The 24,441-nt window shown below is 42.4% G+C and overlaps 2 protein-coding genes across 6 annotated transcripts; both read right to left on the bottom strand.

Annotated features, from left to right (window-relative positions):
- Positions 1–615: 615 nt before the first annotated feature.
- fhdc3 (FH2 domain containing 3) lies at positions 616–7,689 on the bottom strand. The gene is made up of 12 exons (XM_062405563.1): positions 7,593–7,689; positions 6,066–6,602; positions 5,631–5,692; positions 4,221–4,323; positions 3,931–4,016; positions 3,561–3,661; positions 3,386–3,456; positions 3,176–3,283; positions 3,024–3,094; positions 2,823–2,940; positions 2,568–2,732; positions 616–1,866 (listed from the first exon to the last, which is right to left on the bottom strand). The coding sequence occupies exons 2-12, from the start codon at positions 6,543–6,545 to the stop codon at positions 835–837; spliced, it is 2,397 nt and encodes a 798-aa protein (XP_062261547.1). The 5' UTR covers positions 6,546–6,602; positions 7,593–7,689; the 3' UTR covers positions 616–834.
- A 695-nt stretch (positions 7,690–8,384) lies between these two features.
- Positions 8,385–23,049, bottom strand: arfip2b (ADP-ribosylation factor interacting protein 2b). 5 transcript variants are annotated; one of them, XM_062406178.1, is made up of 10 exons: positions 22,775–23,049; positions 19,932–20,042; positions 17,140–17,196; positions 14,935–15,043; positions 14,418–14,474; positions 12,589–12,704; positions 12,273–12,494; positions 11,920–12,077; positions 11,497–11,671; positions 8,385–11,361 (listed from the first exon to the last, which is right to left on the bottom strand). In XM_062406178.1, the coding sequence occupies exons 2-10, from the start codon at positions 20,028–20,030 to the stop codon at positions 11,206–11,208; spliced, it is 1,149 nt and encodes a 382-aa protein (XP_062262162.1). In that variant the 5' UTR covers positions 20,031–20,042; positions 22,775–23,049; the 3' UTR covers positions 8,385–11,205. The 5 variants fall into 5 exon arrangements, with proteins under 5 accessions (XP_062262162.1, XP_062262163.1, XP_062262164.1 ...); XM_062406179.1 differs by lacking the exon at positions 14,418–14,474; XM_062406180.1 differs by lacking the exon at positions 17,140–17,196.
- Positions 23,050–24,441: the final 1,392 nt, after the last annotated feature.

The raw sequence follows: 24,441 nt of genomic DNA, 5'->3' as shown, positions 1-24,441 counted from the left end.
CCAGGCGGCTGCAAATGTCCCCATTGAGCAGAAAGCAGTGGGAGGGAGGGAAGGAGGGAGGGATGTGGGAGGACAAGAGACGAGACGGACAGGAGCCGGCATTCAGCGCTCTGCAGCAGAGTATTACTTCACCACGAGGGCTCAAATGGAACGGCTGGAAACAAGAGTCTGTTGCCCAAGCTACACAAGTGAATCTTTCTTTCTGTCCAGAACCTTTAGGGAAACTGCTGAGCCGAGACACCAGGGTGGCACTGCAGTGGGGGGGGGGGGGGGGGGGGAAGTCAGTAAAGGCTGGGTTCATTAACAACAATGCATTTTATTTGATATAAGTTTTCCTGTCAATTCTGATCACACAACGAGTCAGAAGTTTGAGTTATAGCTGCAATCCTATAATGGATCCAAGTGTTAAATGTTTAACTTTTCTGATGCCTGAACAAGTGTCCTCCAGTCAGAGTGACAGACAGAATAAATAAGAGATGAAGTGAAAGGCAAGTAGTGGAAACTGAGCAGGCGTCACTAAGCTTCAATTCCCGAGGATTTAATGACACAAAGTGGGTTTTCAGCAGATAACACTGAAAAGTCACGTTATGGTCGATGCATATACCGTAAACAAGCTGATTAAAAAGGTTGAAAGTGCCTTTATTACACACAAAAAAGACAAGACAGGAATAGATTACAATTTTTGAACGTTGCCCGACTTCCAAAAAATCACAACCCCTTCACAGTTTGAAGCAAGTGCTCGCTTGCCTTCCACCGAAGGTTAAAACCATGACACTGACAAAAATACATTTAAAAAACATGTAAAAAAATAATAAAAAATCGTTGTTTCTGTCGCTAAGAAAAATTTCTGGATTCTGTGAAGTGTTGATCTTCGATGTCTCCAGTCTTACTCCGGCCTCCGATGCGTCTGAAGAACGATATGAGCCCTGAGCTGCTGCTCATCTGCCCCTCGTCGTTATTGCTCCCCTTTCCACGATGCAGTGGAAACACTCCCGGGATTTCGTCCCCCATAGTTTCTGTCCTTGACCCAGAGGAGTACGACCTCTGGAACAAGTCCCCCAGCCGGAAGCGAGCCAGTGGAGACTGCCTGGTTTCGTCCATGGAAGCAGACCTGTGGATCGGACCCTGAGACACGGCTCTCTGCTGGGGGCACTCGGGCACGGACGCAGAGCCCCCGGATGGAGATGTCCGCCTGACACCACTGGGAGGATGATTTCCTTCTTGACTCTCCCAGACTCCATCATCGTCCTCCCCATGCGTCAGGGACAGTCTCTGTGGGTGTGCTTGTCTGTTCTGGTTTGGGATGTTTCCCTGGGAACAAGTCAATGGGCTGAGGATTGTCCACGGCGAGCCCACGTTCCCGTTGTTGGCGAAGAAGAAGTTTCTGTTTCTGGGGCGAGGGGTACTCGGAGTAGCTGGAGTGTCCGAGCGAGGGGGAGTGGCTGAAACTCTGTCCCCGTCGAGGCTGCTCCGGCTGTTTTGGTATTGAAGCACCTTCCGAGTAATCTCACGCATCTTCTCAGCTTCCTCTTTGTCCTCCAGCTCTGTTACTTCCTCGTTCTCCTCCTGCAGTTTGGCTTGTTTCTTCTCAGGCCTCTCTGGTGTAGTACTGGGTGAAGCATCAGTTTTTCCAGGCTGAGGGCTGTGGCCGGAGGGGGATCCTACGATCGGGGACAGCATGTTCCTCCTACACCTGTCTAATCCCTTCGGGACGGTGGACAGGAGGCTGTGCAGGGCCGACTCCAGGCTGGATTCCAGTTCCCGCTCAGGTGCTGGACACGACACTGTGGAGCGTCGCTTGGCTGAGATCCGCATGCTCTCTTTCCGCTTGCGCTTCTGCTCGGCCTCCTCTCGCCCTCGGTTCTCCTGCAGGTACAGAGAGAACATACATGTGTGTGGTTAAATATCCAGCTGTAGAACTTAGAGGAAGCCATCAATTGCTGCTGTACAATTTCCTGCCAGTAGATGGCTGCAGTATACTTTAGATGTGGTTTTATATCTTATGTTACATTAACTATATTTTTTTATTATTAATTTCTTAGCTGCATTTCTTTTATCAGAGATACATCATCAAATTATCAAAATTATTATTTCCATGCTACAACAAATGTGATAGAAGTTTTATTCTCTGAATTACAAACATCAACAACTCCTGAGTCAAAGTCACAAGATGCATGATGCCGTCATGGGTCGCAAGATTATGATCAGTTATTTTTAGCTTGTTATTTAAAGAGTAAATCATTTGTTCACAAATTGTTATGTCACCATACTACTCAGACAGTGGTGCAGGACAAATACTCCTGAAGCATTTATTAGATACATGTACACATTGTACATCTGATTTCTTAAATATGTAATGAACCGGACAAGTTGCTATTTTGTAATATCAGGATTCTGTTTTACTTTATCCCAACCCGAGGCCGCAGGATGACTGAGGTTGTTTCAAATAATTAAAATGCTCTTGTTGCTTTCAAGTCCCACTTAAATTAAAAGATCAAGAGTACAATTCTCCCCGGTGATGTGGTTTATTCCATTTAAATATAACTTCTAATTCCTCCTGTTCTCACCTGAACGGCCGTATCGAACCGCTTGCCGAACGAGTGGAAGATGGAGCAGCACTCCTCCAGTTTGAAGGTCGCTGGGTCTTCACAGAAATACTCAGCGACAGCGTTGCTCAGAGAAATGAGCTCCAGGACCGAGGACTCCACATCGTCCAGCTTCGCATTGGCCCTCTGAGAATATATACAACGTATAAAAAGGGTGTAAAGAGGTTTAAAGAAGAACTATTCACACAGTCTGTGCTTTTTAAAGTCAAACTTTACCAGGAAGAACGTCTCCATCTGCTGCCCGAGGCCGGGATGTCTGCTGCTGTACAGTTTCACCTCCTTGATCTTCTTCACCTCTCTCTCGAAGTCGCTGATCAACTCGTCTTTACAAATTCTGGGGGTTCAACAGATATTCACACGTTCACATGGCGTCGCCCCAACGACTCAAGATCAGCACATCACACCCGACTTATTCACCTGGATGCCAAACCGATGTGTTCAATTTGGCTGGGAAAGGTCAGCAGCTCGGCATCGATGTCCTCTGCTTGCTGCGGGTGAAAGACACGTTACAAAGCCTTTTTTAATACTTTCTCCAGTGAGCGTCTGTCCGTCCAGGGACTCGTCCTCACCTTGGCAACATAGTGCATGAGGTTCATGCCCGGCTTGTTGGCCTTGGTGTCTGCCAGCTTGAGCAGTGACGTCATCCTGAAGCCGATGGCATTGGCACTGTAACCACCCTGAGCAAAAAGATTTAATGGGATTGTCCTTTATCAGTAAAAGGAAATGCTGAGTAAGAGCCCCTGAACATTAAGACCAGAAAGTGAAAGAAAAATACCAACAGCGTTCATGTAATTCCCGGCTTTCAACACCAGGCGGATGACGGAGTGGAGGTCATCACAGTCCAGCAGCTCTACGAGGACAGAGGGGAAAAGAGAGATGAAGACAAAGAGACTCAATATATGAAGATACAAATGTTGTTGCAGCTTTCGGTGGACGTGTGTTAATAAAATTTACCATTCGCTGCTTTGGTCATGACAGCGACAGAGTTCTTCACCTCCTCCATGAGGGGAAAGAACTCCTCCCTCAGCACCATCATCTTCAGGAGCTCCTCGTAGCTGCAGCAGAGACACATCAACAAAACCGAACATTAGCTGCTGTCATTTCATCAGTTTTATTCCTCAATATGAAGTTAGAGAGATCTGGAACAGCACAGGTGCAAGATAAGAGATGCATATAAAAAACATTTTGCAAAATAACTTGATTGGTTTCTTGCAGGGAACCACTAATCGTGACAGATGAAGAAAAGAAGATATTATTTAACTTTGCACACTTTATTTGTGTTTAACTATCAAATATGTAATAAAAGTCTGAGTTATGAACGAACCCCGGGACTTTGACCAGCTGCACCATGAACTGATCGGCCACAGGTAGAACAGAGAGGTTCCCACTGAAGGACAGCAGCTGCTTCACCTGAGCAGCAACACGACCAGACACAGAAAACTGTATAAATAATGATGTGATCAAACTATATAAGAAACTATGTGAAATGTAATAAATACATATTCTTCTAGCTTCTTAATACTGTAATTGTTGTTAAATATGAAACTCAATAGCGCTATTTACTTGATCTGTATATAACCACAGTGGAAAGATGAAGAGTGGATGGGTCGTTACCTCACTTTCCTCTGGCAGCAGTTTGCACAGCTCTTTGAGTTTCCCTGATCCAAACCTGAGCCAGTTCCCTTGACGAATGTCCTGCACCATTTCCGTCACTGGTCTGCAGCCGGGGGGATAAAGAGCAGTGTCAGATGAGCCCTGCCAAATTCCTGCCATGATCGCCATGACTCATCAAACAACACCAGTCCTGCTAAATCTTGATAGTTCCCAGGGTTTTTAATTGGTTAACGTTTCTTAAAAAACTGTGAAAATCTAATTTGAAAGACTCAAAAAGCTGCTGGAGACAAATGTTCCGCCACAGAGAGAATCCTGCTGGGTGCCAGTTTTTAATTTGATGCTGCTGTTACAATGCAGACCACAGATTCATCAAGGTGGTGCATTCAAGGGCTGCTGGGAAACGAGAATAATGAGCCCCCCTAGTCCCCATAGACTAGGGGGGGCTGCTGAACGTTCAGCAGTTACAAAGTCAAACCCAAAGTGTAAAAACCACCAAACATTAATAAATTAACTTTAATTTAGCAGCTCTAATTTACACTGCTTAATCATAATACTATCAATTGACATTCATCATATTTTGCCATCCTTATAAAGCACAACAAGAGTAGCTTTATAGAAGTGAATGCCTTCAATATTATATATATGTTCCAATGATTAAATATGCCAGGTTTCAAATTTCCGTATTGACATCTACTCTGAACGTCTGTTGAGATATTCAATCAACATGTCACACTTTACATCAAACTATTCACTCTGGTGTTTTACAGAGTCCCGCAAATGATTTCAAACAATTCATCAAGTGCTTGTCCACAGAGAAGGAGACACAATTTGAATTTAAGTGAACGGAGCAGCTGGTATTCAAAGTGACAGCCGTATCATCTTGATAAGTTTGACACACAGAAACTGGTTCGTGAAGTGGAAGAGACAGTTCTCCAGTATCAATATATGTAGATTACAACAACCTGAAATAGGTATCACAAGCCGCACACCCAAAAGACCTCATACTTTACAAAGTCCTTTTAACCTGATGAAAGGTTTAAAAGTTTTTACCAAGTCCTTTGTGGACTATCCAGCTTCTTGCAGCTCAGTGTCACGTACCAGGACAGAACTTTGTCTTCTTATCAGTCAGGTGGTATTAAAATGAGTCATAAATGTTCAGATAAATATTCTTCCATCCGCTGCTGCTCAAACGACACCTAATTAACATTTGTGTGTATTTGAATATGGTTCACTGAGATAAAGTGTGTTCCAGCTGGGTGATGACATCATGTGTGTTCTGGACTCAGTCTGGGGTCAGTCTCTGATCAGAGAGACTTTTCTTCTGCACATGTTCCTCAGAGTCTTTCACTGAATCACTCTCATTTTTAAAGATATTCATTTTCGGTGTCATTCTCTCGTTCCTCTAGTTACCTCTTGAAATGTCTCAGGAAGATCCCGATGTTCATGCTCTTTTTGGAGTCCAGGATTGTGACCTGAGGAGAGAATGCAGAACAATCATCAATACGTATAATAAATAAAAGAAAATATTTCTCCTCTGTGAACTCATCATACATTGTTTGGCTCTGCTCTCTCTGGCTGGAGGGATACTTGTTTGTATTGCCTTTATTCTGTAAAGCACTTTGTGATTGACTCAATGATAAAAGTTACATGTTGTTAGAGGAAGTAAAAACTCTCCCAACACGGTTTTACTCCAGAAGTTCCTCACTGGTATGATCACAGGTGTGGAACTTATAGAAAATCACTTCCTTTTTCGAGTGTGCATTACTTCCCTAGCTGAACATTTTATTTGAGTTTCACGTCCATGGACACGCAGCTCGATGGAAACTCCGGTGAAACCCTGGTTACCTGAGGTTCCTGTGGAAAGAGCTCCTTGCCATCACACTTCTTCTGACCCAGGAGCCTCGAGTCTCTCAGCGATGCCCGTTTGTCCACGTGACTGAACAGCTCCTCCATGCTCCTGATGTCCAGCACCAGGTCCCTCTGAGGTCGCTGCGTTGTCCACACGTTCAGTTTGCCCAGGACGCGCTGGCTGGGGATAGTGTCCCAGTTCAGCTTCTTCATGGATCGTCTCTGGACGTTACGGGAGCCAAAAGAAGGGGCATTAAGAGGAGGAGGAAGAGGAGGTGGAGGAGGAGGAGGAAGCGGTGGAGGTGGAGGAGGAGGAGGTGGTGGTGGTGGTGCAGCTGTGACACACATGGTGGGAAGCAGGGGGCAAGATGCTTGGAGATCTGAATCTTCCGGAGCATCCGGTGGTGACGGAGGAGACGCGTCCCGAGAGGAAAAGTTGGGAAGAGATGCATATTTTAAAATCAGCACTCCCTCCATTTGAACCTCCAATCCAAAGATGGTGGAGGGAAGTGTCCCTCTGTCGGGCACACAGATCTAAGGAGACACACAAGTACAAATGAAACGTGAAACACAGAGATGAAAATTCATGATCAAATTTAATGATTTCTTATTAGTTAGTTTTGGTTTTGTACAGTTTTGTTTATGTTTTCTGGATAAACAGATACCACTGGCTGCACCTCAGCCTCTAAATATCAACATTACACAAAACAAAAATATCATCAGGGTCATATTTCTGCCATTTCTGCTTAACTGAGCTTATACAACCTGTTCCATTTAAGAAAATATCTTACGTCTTTGTCCAAGCTACAAAAACTTAAATATTATAACAAGACAAATCACATTTATCAGGTTCATAATTCGATTTGAGTTATTTTAAGTGACCTGTCAAATACCAGATCTCAGATCAGAGACTGTTTGTCAATGTCGTGGCACATTTTCTTTTCTCACCACAAACACAGTGAGATATTGATATTTTACCTTCTACTTGTCCTCTATGAACTACACAACCGCAAAACATTTGCTTCACATATAAAATCCCCTTTCCCATTTTTTTTTTATGCATCACACGAAACTTCTTTGAGAAAATCCCAATTTTAAATACTTCTTCCCTCTCAGGACAAGTTAAATGCTTCACACAAGTTGCATATATACTTCATATTACTGAGTAGAGTCTAATGATGAATTCGGCGTACGTGTCATCCAGCTAAGAACAACTAAACATCACATACACCTACACACACACACACACATCACGTGAAGCTGTGGACTTGAACTGTGATAAAACTGAACAAAGTGGAATATTCCTATGCTGAATGTTAAAGTTGATAAAGAGAATTGTTAGAATATGTCAAATACCTAATAAGAAAAACAAGGACTCATTGATTGGAGGGTTTTTAAAACAACAGATTCTCTGTCAGGTTCTGATCAAATCATTTTTAAAACATCTCCCTGACTTTAATAAATCATCTCACACAACAAACCGGTGCTGAGGCTTTGTTGTGTGAGATGATCCGTTTCACTCACCGTGGGTTGGAAGTGTTGTTATAAAAATCCCCAAATCAATCCTCTCTCCGGCTTCACCTCGTGTTTCTGCAGCACTGTGAGTCGGGCTCACAAACAGCCGTCAGTCACAGGTGCAGGGAGCGTCTCCACCAATCAAATCACGTCAGGCTCAGCGTGTGGGAACGCCCCTTTTTGGACTGATAAGAGAAATACCCCCCAACAAAAAATTGGTGAGTTTAAAACCGGGTTTAATGTTATAGGAATAAATGTGAATACAATTGAAATGTGTATTTTTACTGCATCTGATGAAAAGAGTTGTCATTCATTCAAACAAGTAAACTTTAAAGGTATATGTCAGACATGGGGGGGTTATTTGACATGTTGAGAATAAAGTTAAAGGTGAGACTTAATTTGAAGTGTTGAGAATAGAGTCAAACTAATTCAGAGGATTTATAATTTATTTATCATGACAAAAAGCTAAAATTCTATTAGTTATATTGTGGATCAGCCTAAGGTCTTAGAGGAGATTTTGCTATAAACTGTGTCCGATGCTCTGCCACCTCCTCTAACTGGAGTTAATGGACCAGAGGATTATATTTTATCTTCATTATTTAGACTTTATTTTCAAAATAAAAAAAAATGTGTTTTTGCCCAACACTAATACTCCTCTGAAGATAAATGTCTGTGATCAAGAAAACTTCCTAAACACCTGTGGATGACTGGTTTTATCTCCAACTGCTGTTGGAGATAAAACAAAGTTCACCACTGTGCGACACAAACAACACAAAGGACAAAACAGCAAATACAGCCCGATCATTTGAAAATGTGTATTTTTTATTTCTTGTTCCCTCGGGGTGAGTTGGGACTGTTCAGGTCTGAGTGAGGGAATGAAGGCAGAGTACTACATCAATCCAGGACACAACTTCATTTATCACCTTAAATACCAGTATGTGCAATCATGTACAATACACCAGCTCAACCTAAAAAAAATATTGATTGTACACAAATAAAATATCTCATTTCATAAATCTTCATTTTGGTGTGAGGGAGAGGAATTTCAAAGGAGGCAGGTCAGGACACAAACAGTCACATTTTGTTAATATTGCTGAGTGACGGTCGAACAGACCAGGAGCTGGGAAACTGCAGCTTTTAACCAAATAGTTTCAAGAGAGATTTTTGTTTTAAGCCACAATAAAATACACCCAGTTGACGAAAGAATTCAGAAAACACAAGCAGAGAAATACATTTCACGATCCATTTTTGATGAAATTAAATCCATTTCCCTCCATCACTTTCCTGCACCGACACTTTGGATCCGTCTGCCATGAAAATACCGAGGAGTCAAGGAGCTGGAGGACTGGTGTCAAACACAGAATGTCACAACATTCATTGCACTGATTAATCGTCATTTGACTTCACTGAGGAAACTCAATTCCAACAGCTCAGAATTTCTTTTCTCTTTTCGGTGTAGATCCATTTCCAGAGTTGGATATTCTGTGAGTTGCCTTGAACTTCATTTACTCATAAACATTAAAAGTAATTTGCACAAATCAGAAGTTCTGACAGATTAACACATATGATGAGCATAATAAATACAGTGACATAAAACATTCTGTATTACGCAGCGATTCCTTCTCTGAACTGTCAACAATTCATGATTGTTTGCTTTTATCTTACTACAGCAATGTTTCAGTCACAGGAAATAAAAAACAAGTGAAGAATCATTAGTGTGACAATCACCATCTAGAACGAGTTTCTGTTAAATGTTAGCGTTAGTGATCGTGGAGCTACAGAAATCTGCAGTGTGAAGAAAAGGTAAACAAGCAGATACATATTCTGAAAAATATGATTCTAGATTAGAGCTCAACATGAAAAAAAAAAATCTGCTAATATGAGCATTTCTTTTGTTTGCTGATATGAGAACTTTTTTAGAATTCGCGATAATGAAACACCTAAATTTCTGATTATATTTTACGCAAATAAAGGGTTAATTTTCAAGTTTAGGTTCAACATATTTGGTTGTATTTGTAATATAGTTTATGGTTAAACTGTAAAATATCAAGCCTCAAATATATAACAAGTTTTACACCACAATTAGCAGGCATACAAAGGTTTTTTTAAATGCTGGTAAACCCCTTTGATTGCATATAAAAGGAGTTTGTCTGTTTCTTTCCCTCAGTGCATCATGTTCTAATGTCAGTTCACCCTGGAGTCACATTTCCATCACTGTCAATCAGAGCCGATTAAAACCAGAGTCGACTGCAGAGTCAATTGAGTCTGGAGTACATGCCGATTAAATCCATATTCATAGTGAGTGTACCAGTGGAAAATGGGTTTTAATTGAGTTTGATATCAACATCTTAGGAATCACCGCTAAGTTTTGTAAACATATATATATTTATATAGACCCAATCAATATATTAGTATTGGAAATGTTTTACTTACTAAAATACATTTGCCCCTAAAAATCCACATCGTCAGGCTCTGGCCTTGATATTAATGCAAGATCTCGTTAACTCAAAAGACAAACTTAAAAAACACAAAAGATAATCTATGTAAAACCAAAGAAAATGTACAGTCCTCCTTTTTAAACAATTCAATAATGAAGTGACGCCATTAAACCTAAACAGAAACGTACACCCATCTTTACAGGTCTCCTCAGGCCATGTGGTCATGACATCACGTCTCTCATGTCAAATTAAATACAATAACCAAAGATACTGTATGAGTTGAATTATTTTCAGGTTAAAATGTGTAATATTTCTGATAATTACAGACTACACACTGCAGCACTCGCAGTCTACACACCAGCACACACTGCTCTAACGCGATCCTGTCCTGCACTCTGACCAATAACAAACTGAAATGATTAGAAAATAAAAGAGATGACAGTCAAATTTAACAAATACTAAACTAAACAGTTTTTCCTTTTTTAGGCTACAAATTAACATATAATATTTCCAAAAGTGAAACAGTACTTGGTTTGAATATCTGCACATTTCTTTTCCAGTGTTACACAAGACTCCTCCTCACGTGTACGTTGATTTGTTTCTCATATACAAGGAGGCACACGAGGAGGAGGGGGGGGGGGGGGGGGGTTGGAATAGTTTTGATGCCTTCGCGTTGTGTTGGATGATTCGAGCTGTTTCTCCTCAAACTCGTCCGTCTCTTGTTCTGCGCTGCCTGATGTGCGGTTGAATTTGAACTCAGCACTTGAGGAGAACAACAAGCCATAAAAATGACTAACACAAGCGTACACGGCGAAGTAGTGATGATAGGAGGGGGTCAAGGGAAGTGGGTAAGAGAGGGAGGAGGAGATGAACAGTTTCTCTGGGAACAAAAGCACAAGGACGAGGTTAAAGTGAGACGAGGGAGTCGGGACGAGAGGCACTAGAAGCCCCCTGACTGTTTATGAGACTGGCCGCTCTATATCCTGCTGTTTTAAGACCATTCACCGATAATACCCTGTAATTCATCAGTCCAGTCATCCAGGCACACGCTCCTCTTCATTCTTCATCCACCCAGGTTTCTGCATGTCTCTCTCTGTAGTGGTCCTCTGTAAGTTGGGGGGTTTCAACAGGTTAACAGGTGGAGGTGGTCAATCGGAGGCTGAGTGAGGCCCAGCAGGCGCCTCTCATTGCTCCTCCAACCAGGAGGGCTGGTCGGCCCCTGGGGGCCTCAGCTTTATGTTGAACTGCTTCAGCGTTTGCTCCAGCTGCTGCTGGTTGCCAGCGAAGTACGCGGAGATGGCGTTATGAAAGAGCAGGAGCTGCTTATGCATCACCTTCACCTGAGAGACGGACACAAGAGAGTTTAGGAGTTATATGGGTCTGTTGTACCACAACGAAAAAGTTTAAGTTATCTTTGATGTATTTTCTACTTTCTGGGCTGATGAACCCGATGGAGGCCTAACGCACTAACTCACCTTATTCTCCTCCAGGAACTTGAGTTTAATGATGACGTCTGAGCGGAGGCGTTCATACTTCTCCTTATGCACGTGGTACTGCTGCTGAGCCGCGTCTATACGGACCATGGCTGCGGCGTCTCTGGGACCCAGACTCAGCTCCTCCAGGTCCGACCGGTAGGCATCAAACTCCAGTCTGTCGAGAAAAGCAGAGAACACGCTAAACACACAGTTTTAAGAAAAAGAGGAAACAAAGATGAATAAGTTTCATGATTAAGAAACGGAAACTTTCTATTTGGTCCTTTTATTAAACCAGAATAATGGATATTCTTGAGTTTTATTTTTCACATGTTACAGGATTATATCAATCTGTGTTTGGTGTTTTGTTCAAATCTCTTTGCTCATCCTGCTCCACTTGGCTCGTAACCAGCTGCAGGTCCTTACCTGGCATTTTCATACATCTTGATAGTCATCAGGGTGTCGTCCATGGTCTTGTTGACAAGTGTGTTGATGCTCGACACGAAGAAGTTAACGGCACCGAGTAGAGTCTCCCCATTCTTACACAGCAACTTCTGAGTCTCTGCGTTGTAGCCAAACTCATCCTGCAAAGAAAAACACAACTTTAACACAAACAGTCGAACACAAATGGTGCTAAAAGCTGTGTTAATAAACCAAATGTGTACTGGATTTAATGAAAGTCAATACAACCTCCTCATATAAACTTGTTTAATTTCTAAGTTTCTAAATATGAGAACAGCTGATATTAAAGAATACATGATCAAATTTAGAGGGCTCACTCGTAGTTCTGGAGATTTCTGGCTGAGGTCAGCGAACGTGTCTCCCAGTGCGTGCTGCGTCTGCACCATGTTGTAGAAGTGGTTGGTCAGCGCTCGGGCCAATCGCAGCATGTTCTCATATTTCTTTTTAGTGTCTCTCAGCACTTCGATCTGGGCCTCGAGCTCCAGGTCCACGGTCCGGGATCCCCGACCGAACCGCTCCGAGATCATCTGCTTCGTGCACTGAACACAAGACAGAGGAGCATCAGTCACACAAAGCGGTTCACCCAGACGTTCCTCACAGACGCAGAAATATAAATCCTCATGAAGCTCTGACCTTGTATGTGTTGTAACCCCACTTCTTCACTGTTTCTAGTTTCTCCACAGCCACACCGCGGGTCGCTTCGTCCGCCGCCATCGACGAGCTGCTGCTGCTGTGGTGCATGTTGGGACCTGAGAAGAGAAGAGATCAAAATGTAAAAGCACAAAGAACATGGTGAACATAATGAGACATAATGATTAACCCAGATAAAAGGGAAATACAAAGTGTTTAAGTTCCGTTCTGCTTTCTAACAACCCAAATCCTTCACCACGATCTCGTTAAGCACCAGGAAACATGCAGAATCAGTAGCAAGAATATGAAGAGAATTAAAGTGGCAGGAGATACTGAGGGAAACAACCTTATTGAAATGTAATAAAAGGTGAAAAAACTATTTTTAAGTCACTGCTAAATGACCTGCTTTATCAATACAGAGGCTTTAGGATGTTTCAACATGTCACTTCACACTTTCCTTCTCCAGTACCTTGGTATTCATGTGGCGGGCCGGCTAAATGGCAGATGACAGAACTGTTTGAGGGAACACTACCTCGCCTGGCCTTCATACGCAGTTCTGAGAGTAGATGGGTGGGTGTTGCAGGGGAGGGTTCGGATGAATGGGGGTGTGAATCAGGTGAGGAAGTGGGATTGGGATTTACATTTTTGTTTTTCAAATAATGGGAATGTTCAGGATTACGGGTTTAAAACATGAAGCAATTAATCAAGTTGAACCAGCGAGGCAGAAATGGAAAGATAACGTAGGAGGAAGTTTGCGGGGAAGATGCAGAGAAGAAGTAAGACAACAAAAGGGTGAGGAAGACGAGGAGGAACGTGTGGGAGGGAGTTGTGATAGAGAGGTGGAGGACAAAGATAGACAAGATGACAAGACAACGTTTAGTGCATGACAATCAGTGAACAATGCAGACGAATGAGTAATGGTGAAGACGGGGGCAGTTTGAAATGCAGCGGTGTTAAACAGTGTGATGCTAAATAAACCGGATTAGTCTTCTATTAAATAATATATCAAAATAATGGGATGAGGCTTTTAAAATCCAAAAGTTTACTAAAGTTTTTGCAATAATATCATATTCAAGGTTATAAAACAACCACTTTAATGAGGATGGTTGCCTCTTTGCTACAGAGACGTTTAAGATATTCTGTGAAAAACAAAAGCGAAGCCCCACTGAAGGACGAGCAGAAGAAGCCAACCAGAGAGATACGAGGAAATACTTGTGGATCAAAAGTTGTGTTAGAAAAATACCAACAATATCCAAGAAAAAGAGCACGGGGCAGAAATAAGTACCCTGACATTTCTCCACCGAAAGACACAGCTTGTTAAAAAGGGACAGAGCAGCAGTTTCCCAGTTATCCAAAGAGACTCACTCCACATAAAGAACGTCTTTCCAAAATGAGACATCCATCGTTTGAAATGTGAGGTCAAGAGCAAAGGTTCTCACAAAACCAACAGTTACTGAGAAGTCTAGATCAGAGGTTCCCAAACTTCTTTTCAGCCCATGCACTTCTCCCCGAGGACGTCACAAAGAAAGTTACCAATGTGCACATGTGGCAGTGTCTCCTGTGGTTCTGTAAATTAACCTGCTGTAACTGATGCTGTCACTAATCTGCTGTAATAACCTCAGGGGCCACGTGGAGGCAGAACATCTGAAAGCTGATGACTCTTTGCATGTTTTTTATCTTAAATTTAACCAGTATGTTTGAGCTTTTGGAACAATTATGGCCAAAATATGATGATTATGATAGTTTCAGGAAATCATCTCACGATCCCCCTTGTGAGTCAATTGGGAACCACTGGTCTAGATTCAATAAAAGTCCTGTGTCTATGGAGCTACCTAATCCTTCAACTGGGATCCTTTTGTTAAACTCTGCATTGTAGTGCACAGCCGGCCCTGAGAGGGAGAGAGAGAGAGACAGAAAGAGACAGAGAGAGAGAGAGAGAGACAGAGAGAGAGAGAGAGAGAGAGTGGGCAAAAATCAGGCATGTACAGGGGACCGATATTTATCAGTATGAGAAATTTGGTGTAGATCCAAATATGGTTCCATAAGGGGACAGTTGGCAGAGGTTTGCACTCTACTGGCTTTTCCTCCTGCTGTATCCCATACCTGCTCATAGAAAAATGTGATTCGAGGGAGACGGACCATATTAAGATACAGTGGAGGAGAGAAACCATCCCAATTTGACCACCAATAATCACAAATCCATCACAGCCTGATCTCGGAAGAAGCTGATTTGAGGCCTGAGGAGTCAAACACTCTCAGAGATGGAGCATGAAGTCAACAGTGGACGTCAATAGAGCGACAGTTTGGCTGAGAAGGATTGCAGGTGAAGGAGACGCAGAGGGACTCTACCTTTGATTGAGCTGGTGGGGATGATCCCCTCCGCTGTTCCTCCATACCCGCCTGACACGATGCTCGTCTCGTTCAGGTTGGGACCCGACACCATCACCTGCTGCAGGTCCTGCAAAGTTTTAACGGCCACATAAAAACGATAAAGAACAAAAGGGAAAGGAAAGGGGGGTTGGGGTTGGGGGGGTATGTATAAACATTACGGCTCGAGTGTCACATTCAGTCAGTGGAGACGATGTAAGTTAGAGGCTTAGTCACTAGAGGGGGACAGACACTGCTGAGTTAATGAAGGTTAGTGAGAACACAGCCTCCAGGCGTTGTCTAACTTCTTCTACTTATCTAGATGCCAACAGGAAAAAAACGCTTGTAGGAAAGACATAAAAAAACACCAATGATTAACCACACAGAGAATCTCCAGCTGTGATGCTGCTGAGAGCAAACAAGAAGACTTCTACAGCACAGAGTCGAACCCGAGCCGTGACTTCACTGATCTGAGCAGCAGGAAACGCTTGAGCAAACTAGTTTCCCCCCCGTCCCAGGCTTCAGCGTGGCTCTGGATCAAGAAGGGAACTGTGTTACCAGCCCCATGATGCAACTTGTGTGTTTTCTTTAATGAAACTCTCTGTTTTCTTTTGTCTGCCTTCTTGCTTGTTTATCATCTGGTAAAGAGAAGAACATTCATGGGGGGGGGGGGGGGGTGGGGTGGGGGGGGTAATGGAAAAAAAGGGATATCTGGCCCAAACAGATTTCTCACTCTGGCACAGCCGTAAGTTTCCTATAACAAATGATCAACTCCTGCTTGTGCCACGAGTAAACAGGGCTGAAAAGGAGAACATGTTTTCCAATCGGAAAAAATGAAATGGGAGCATTTCTGAAATCTTGGGCTGGGTCTGTGCAGTAAGATTGTGACAAGAAATCCACAGAAGAAAAGCTCTAGAGGGGAAGTCGCCATTTCCCTGTTGTAAACAAACACAAAGACAATTTTTTTTTATCTACAGCTGCTGTGATTTGTGCTGTTAGAGGTCAAACGGTATCAACAGAGGGAAATGAGAAGAATTTCTACAGATGTATAAAAGTTTTGCTTCAAGGGCCTTTTCTGCTCGTGATTTTTGATTTTTCACTTGACTTCGCAACACAAACAAAGTTTTTATAACTGAAACAGAACTGACACATAAAAGAACAGAACACGTGAAGCCCATCAACATTACAGCATTAGGACATGATGAGTATTAGTTTGACACCTTGTTTCAACACAAATAAAAAGGGATCACACTCAGGCTCCATCCAAACTAATACGTTTTAGTTTTAGTACCTATAATAATCTCTTTCCATAGCTGTGGTTTTACAAATGTCTTCCTAAGTGCAGATTTTTAAAACCTCTGTTTTCTGTGTGCACATGTAGAGTGGATCACTGTTGCTTTGTGTAGTGAGCATAAGAAAGAAGAAACAACGATGGCAGCCACGTACTGTTTTCTCATCTGGGTCTAATTACAAGTTAGAAGCTATATTTGGAAATGCTGCACCATTCACAGACATCTGGCTCGTCCAATATTATTGGACCATAGTGTTCACTATCGCCACCTACTTGCAAGGCATGCTGTTTGTGGTAGTAATTTGTATATTGTGTCGAATGAATGTCATGTGGAGGGGGAAATATTAGTTAAAAAAAATATCTGCAGTGTAGAAAAGGCTTGAATGTCCGTTTTCCTTTCTCTGCACTAAAACGCAACTCAAACCAAAATGGGGCCATCAGCGTTTCTAAGCATCTCGTTTTGAAGTGCTGGGAAACTCTGGAATGGTGTGAATGCCACTGGACGGTGGGTGTAAACACAACAGAGATGCATTTTGTAACTAAAACGTAGTGGTGTGGATGTAGCCTCACACGTCACCCAGGTGAACACACACACAAAGAATCTAGGTAATGTTAGCAGACATATTTTCATGTTGTGTTCTAAGTGTTAGCCGTCAGCTATTTTGTTAGCACCCATTACTTTGAGGGAGTCTCTCAAACATGTTTGGGAGACTACCTCCAGCTAAAGTTAGTCGCACAGTGGTTTGTAATAAAAAGGAAGTATCTGACATTTTCGTGAAATAAACCAATGTCACGATGCGAGGCAATTTAATGCTGCATTAAGTCAAACCACTGAGCGTTGCTACACAACGACATAACATAACACAAACACACACACACACAAATGGCCTGCTCACCCTGGTGCCTCTGGAGCTCCCTACTTTCTCATCTAAGCTCCACTGCAGATTTGCAGCCTGCACAGAGATGGAGGGAAGGAGGAAGGGAGGGGAGGAGGGAGGGGGGGAGAAGGTTGACAAACACAACACGAACAAAACAAAAAAGACAAAAAAAAAGACATAAAAAAAAAGAAATAAAAATCCATGTCTGAGGTCATGAAACAAGATAGAACGATGTCAAAAGAAATCCCAGAAACAAATCATTGTGATGTCCACACAGCGGGGATGTGAGACGGAGAGCAGTGATTGGTCGGAGCAGGGTTCATCTGTCAGCGGGTTGGAGCTCACCACTTTCCATTTCTAACTTGCTACTCAAAGTTTTGCCCTGCCATTCTTCCATCACTGTCCAGACAAAAGACTCCACTGAATCTAGTTCAACCCTAAATAAATCATATATTCATGTACAGTCATTAAAAGTGACATCGACATTAAATGGGAAAAATGTAATAAAGAAAAAGAAGAAACTGTGACACACCTCACGCAAAGAACGTTTTTTTTACTCTTGTCTCTTTTATTCAGTGTCTAACCCTTTATTTGAGAAGGCCTTCCTCGTGTTGTGGCATCTGTTCAACACTGATCCCTCCCTGGACACTCTGTTGACACAGCGCCCGGTCCCTAAGATGATGGAAAGTACAGCACCTTGACGTCATCCTAAAATAATCCGGCTGGGATATAAGAGCGAGGTTTGCTGGGCTTCAGAAAGAGTTTCGCCTGTTTTGGTGCAGATTTCTTACAATAAACAGAATCCTACAGCAGCTAATTTTCAATATTTCACAAAGCAGACTAAGTCTTACAAAACAAAGGGGGAGTATCACCTCTGAGAAACTGTGTGAAACCATAAAACCGTCTGAAAATGCTGTTAAATTTGCTAAAAGGCAGCAGTGATCCACTCTGATGCACCGGCTGCCTCTGCCAGGACGCTGTTGGCGGTGGATTCTCTGTGACACCGTCAATCTGCCAGTCAGCGACCGGGCTCCGATACAGAGCGTCGGGAACCTGAAAGGCTTCTGCTCGACCTCCACCTGTCAATCTGCACCTCCACGTGCACGAGCAGCAGAATCCCCTGCAGCTGTGAACCCTGTGCTGCACAGCAGATCTCTATCTGGTTTCCGAGGGCTTTCACCCCCGAGGACAAAGCACGGCCAGTTTCAGATTAATTGCGATGTTGCTATGACAACTGGTTGATATCCAGCACTAACCAGTGAAGCCAGACGAGAGGCGGCCAGTAAACAGAGACTTCTTCACTGTACAGGCTGCGACAAATGGCTGAGTGTTTTTCTAAGTTCTTTTCTGTTACTCCACGAGGAGCCGCGCACAGTTTGGTGAGCAAATAACAATTAACTGCTCGAGCCTCCACCAGGATCTTGGGTGTTTGTATAACAAGGTGGAGCCGGAGGATGTAGGAAAGAGAACAGCCAGTGACGCCTCGCTTGATCTGCGTCTCAGTGTCATTCAAATCCTAACCGACGAGGACACTCCTGAGGGGGGGAGACTAAATGTATCGGAGCCCACAAAAATTATTTCTCAAATGAATAGATCAAACCCACAGAGCAACATCTGCCTGAGAATTAAGCTTCTTAGTTTGACACCCTAGTGTTCAGGTGAAGCAAACTCACTAGAGGAGTTTCTGCTTTTCTGCAAACACCAAACATGAGGCCACTTGAGCTGTTAATGGGAACAACTGGTTCCCAAGGAGACACCTGAACTCCGACACCTGATTTCCCAGTGGGATCCCTCTCCACAGTTGTAGTTAACCAAAGCTAAGGAACACAAGGACTCCAAGTAGTGTGTGAAACGGAGTACATGATACAACAACAGTGAGAAATATGTTACATTCACAGAAAGGTACTGGAATCTTGCATTTCACTTTTTACTTCACTTTTTATATCTTTTATCTATTATATTTATTTTATTTCGATATTTTTATGTCTAAATAAATGTTACTTTGTATAAATATTAGAGAAAGGGAGTAAATAAGAAGTAAATAGTGAGTAAATATATGTTGTTTCTTTTTATTGCTTTTCTTATGTGTGTTGTATTTATTGTGTTTTTATGTTTTTATGATTCTATGTTCATTGTATGCACCAATAACCAGAGCAAATTCCTTGTAGGTAAACCTACTTGGCAATCAATACTTTCTGATTCTGATTCTGAATATAGTTTAGATTTCTCTTAAGGTAAGATAAGGCCGGGGGAGATAAAAACAGTAAGTGACTCACAGACTCCATTTACGACACAGTGCGAGTCCTAAGTTGTTCTGTACATTTAAAACAGAGTGGTACTGCTGTGGGAAAGGAGTCAGCTGACGCGGCTTATCTTGTGATAGCCAAGAACAATACCCAGAATCCATTATGTCAACTTCATACAACTGAAGGAACACAGTTTTCCTTCCCACCATGATAACTCATGACACTACAGCTTGCTCATATATGTTGGATTGATTTTCATCACGTGCTCTCACAGGGTGACCCTCAGGGGAAATACTGTCTTTGAATAAATCATCAAGTTAAGAAGCTCCTTAGGAGAAAGACAACAGGTCTAATGTGGTTTTTCTCTAACTAAGTAAATAAATAAGATTCTGAGATTAGTCTTTTGTTTGCTCAAACTCTTTTTTGTAAGTGTCTTTTGTTGACCTGGGATCGATTGTGCATAAACTCAAACACTTTGCACATTGATTCCTTCAGTAAAAGCTTTAAATAGGTAAACAGCAGCTGTGCAGGGTCGTGTCCACCCGTCCCACCTCAGTGACCCACCTGTTCAAGGCTGTCGTCTTCTGTTAGTGTCCCTGTGTCCCCGTTGCTGTTGATAGGAATCTCCATTGTGGCAGCTTTACTCATAATGCTTTCTGTCATAATGCACTGGTCCTGGGGGGGAAAGGGAGAGAGAGAGAGGGTGGATACTGCATGTAAATAAAGTGAAAAAGGTAGCGATGGAAAAACAGTGAGGCTTTAATGCTGCTTTGAAGAGGACAGACCAAAGAGCGTAGTCAAAACAAACCAGTCATTGGGCAGATGGGGATATAATTGCCGTGAACAAGCGGTGAGGTGGTTTTCAAAGAGCAAGGCCACCGCTCGGCAGAGAAACAACACACCGATGAAACGCCGGCCACAATGAGCCGTCTTCGAGTGGCCACTCGGTTCTGCTCTAATAAAGGGCTGCACGATAGCTGCACAGAACCAGACACAACTAAAGGTTTCATCAATACTATCTGCTCATTTCTAACAGGCTTTACAACTACATTTATATATATAACAACATGTCTGGTGAGCTGGAGCATTGCTGCTACTTGTGGTGTGGACTTGAGTAACAGATGCACCGCTTAATGAATTCACTCCCACAGAAACTTAGGAGGGGTCGATATGAGCTGCATGTGACACAGGAGGAATTATAATCATAGTTTTCACATTGCAGAGAACGATGGAGGTTTAACAAGTAAAGAGGACACATGGAGAAACTCTCTGAAACACAGCAGCAGTATGCAAAGAGAGATATTTACTAAATCTAATAAAACAGCACCTGTTTTTTTGTGGACAACAGAAAGCGCCTGGAAACTGTAGATCTGTAGATAATTCATGTTTTTATCATGAAGAACATTCGGCTGCTGTTCTGAGAAGGTGACATGCTTGTTAGTGCCATTTGAAGACTGGTTACAACAGTTTGTTCCCTGATCTGTTGTGGACAGTGAGAGCTTTAAAAATCACTGCACTCATAGGACAGGATTTGGACTGACTCTCTGCTCGTCCTGCATGTGGGAAACTAAACAGTGAGGTGAGGTGGTCTGGTCTGGAGGGTGAAATAAATAAATGCATCAGTGACAAAGCAGTGCTTGTTGCTCCAGCTTCTGATTATCATCTACATAAATTAATCCATTAAATCATTTAACCAGCAGATGTGGCACCGTGTCATTACGATTATTCTGTTCTTATTTGAAAAACAAATTCTGATCGCAGATCTTCAAGAAATATAAATTATTTATATAATTTGCTAGAAACAGGATTTGCAAGAGACAAACATGCAGCATACCAGAATTTATAAATGTATGTAGAAGGAGTGTTAGGAAAGTAAAGTAAGAGAATAAATTAACTAGTTTTAGTTTTTAAAGCTTGGTGCCAGCACCTGACTCACAGAAATGCAAACGTATAAGACGGGTTTACGACAGCTGGGGCACTTGCTGGCATCCCTATTGTCACCTGGAGGGATAAGGCTTGTTTACATTTCCTCTGACCTCAGCTAAGTCTGTGTCCCTATTGGAAACGCACACGTTGCCATGCCCTGTCCACTTCCTGATAAGTGACACGTCTCTGTTGACTCTAGACATCTTAGGACTGATGTCCTTCCCTTGGCCAACAACACTCAAACACACGAAACCCTCTCGTCTGACGCAGCTCCCTACAGAGCTTTTTGATATTCAAATGTGCTAAACGTCCACATTAATTGAGTTTAACTGAAATGCAGCTTATTGGTTTGTCATTGACGCTGAGTAAACCTGTTTTACCAGAAAATTTGAGAAACATTCCAGAGACCAAATAGCCAACTTCCTCTGCTTTGCATAATAATGCCTCTGAAACAGGCCCGTCCAGTCCTCGGTAAGAGGCTCAACCCAGAGTCTCATCTCTGAAGGGAGTCAATGTGAGAAGTGAAGAGATGAGGCTGATTATTAACAGTCTATTATAAGTTATTCACCATTAATAACAGATAATGTGCTGCATCAGAGGAAAAGAATAATGTGATATTGCTTGTTGCATCGTATAGTTTACTTTTATCAGGCAAGAGTGAGACATTTAACTTTATAATCAATATCCTAGGGGTTGCACGATGAGGTCAAACACAACATCACGATAAAATATCTTATCAGTTAATATCGATAATCATCACAATTAATATAATATTATTGATTTGGATTTTAAGGGTTAGGGGATTCCTGCTCCTGAGTGTATACGAACTCTGCTGTAAGGACAGAGAATGACAACAACATTTAAATATGTTATAAATCTGAGATAAATCAACAACGTGGAATATGTCTTCAGTGTGTTTGCAAAAACAATAAACAATAATTGCTTTATTGCTCCTGAAACTACATTGTGATAATCCTTGATGTTGTTTTACTGCCCTGCACGATCCTAATAATACATAAATCCTAATAACTGCACCTTGGTTGCACATGTAATAGAATCATAACAAAGGAATAGTATTGAACTTAAGGTGAAGTAACAGGGTTGAAGGCTGGTGGCTGTCACCGCCACTGGTTCCACTGGAAGCTGACAGGTGCACCAGCACAGGTGAACTGTTATTTCCCAACCCGCAGAAGGAGACGCCTGCTCGGGATCAACACATCCGAAACACACCGAGGGATCCACATGGCAGCAAAACACAACTTAACACAATCTCCATCTTTCTAAGAACGTGCAAATACATGTTCGCCTCCCAGGAGGAGAACCGGGCCCGTTTCCAGCTGTTCCCAGAGCAGCTGGTGGGGAAAACGGGAGAATTTGCGGCTCCACGGTTTAAAACACCAGCTGATTAACGATGATAAAACACTTAAGGTCATGACCCGGGACAGAGAGCATTGTCCCCGGTAACACGCGGTTGGACTTACGGTGACTCGCGGTGAGCTGGGTCCCGTCTCTGCAGCGGAGCCGTCCGGGGGGAAGCTAGCGAGGAAGCTAACTGCGAGCTAACGGTGCATGCCAGTCCGTGCGCGGCTCACAGGAGACCGACGTGCCCTCGGTTCTCAGTCCGCCGGCAGGATAACAATCAACTCAATAAATGGTTAATAGTGTTTTTTTAATAACATGGCGACGTGGGGGTTTAATTCTCAATGAGTTTGTCCCGGACGCCCCGAAATTAATCCTCTATCTTGTGTCTGTCGGAGCGGACAGGAACGTTTGACGGAACTGACGACACAGGTGGGACTCATTTAACAGACGCACTGTTAGAAGAACGTCTATGTACAAGAAGATGAACCGCTCCTCACAAGAAAACAGTGTTAGTCTTCATCACTGTAAAATTCATCTTTTGGATTAATATACGTGTTTAATTATGTACTTATATTTAAGTACGTTAATATCTCACGTGTTTATTTTATTACTTATTATTTTCTTACATGATGAAAAGTGGATAATTGAAGGCAAACTATATGAACAAATTGAAAGCAGATTAAAGATCAGAAAACAAACGAATGTCAAACATTGTTACATTTATTAATCTATTATTGTACGACTTATATAGAGATTCCATACAACAGTTAACTCTCCCTGGCAAATAAGACCAAGAGTTAATTGAAGTAAAGTGCAATTAAATAGAGTGCTTGGAGTTTGCTCACAACAACAACAACAACAACAACAACAACAACAACAACAAGCAGCATCCATAAGTAAAGAGTTATAATGATAATGTTTAATCAATGGTCCCTCAGTAAAACAACGCTGCTACTGGACCAGATGCTGTGCAGCCATCTGTCCACAGGGAGTCGCCATCATAAAATCTACTCCCCATTATTCAAAGGGGGAACGGCGAGAACAGTGATTCACACATCAATTAAAAAGTGTTGAAATGAAACACACATGTTAAGGCAGGTACTTATATCACTCTCCTTTTGAAAGGGACCACTCATTTTATATATATGTATTGTGCCTGAAAATAGAGGCAGAGTGAGAGTTCCTCCTTTTACCTTGACCTGCCACCCAGCTGCAGGTGACCTGTGCAGGTTTCTGGTGCTGATGGTTGAACATTAGCTCAAGTAACTCAAGTGTGACTTAGACTTTCAAATTGATTCCTGTCCCTATAAACCCTGAGAATCCAAGGTTAAGAGATACAAACCTGATGACTTCAAGAACTGCTGCCCCCCTGTGGACGCAGCAGTAATGTCACTATGATCAGATCAGAATCAGAGGGAGAAAGGACTTTATTGTCTTTATACTCAGGTACAAAGACATTTTAAGAAGGTTCTCTCCTCAGCCAAAGATGGATTCACGACAGTTTAAAATAAGGAAAATAGCATGTAAACAAAAACAGTAGCATGAAACTGTGGCACTATGACCTGCAGCTTTTCATCCCCCTACAGCTTGTCAGAACGTTTTTTTTAACTATAACACGTGGTATGAATTTTTAATTAATGGTTTTTATGAGACAATAAAGTAACACAAACTATAATACATAGATATATGCAATAATTGCTTTTTTAGGATTAGCACAGATCAATATCTGAGGCTGTGTGGCCATGAGAACACGTTTTAGATGATACAGCTCAAGCCAAAGTGACTG

The sequence above is a fragment of the Platichthys flesus genome, chromosome 15 (assembly GCF_949316205.1).
Source record: "Platichthys flesus chromosome 15, fPlaFle2.1, whole genome shotgun sequence".
Taxonomy (NCBI): Eukaryota; Metazoa; Chordata; class Actinopteri; order Pleuronectiformes; family Pleuronectidae; genus Platichthys; species Platichthys flesus.
This window is presented reverse-complemented; position numbering and strand designations above follow the sequence as displayed.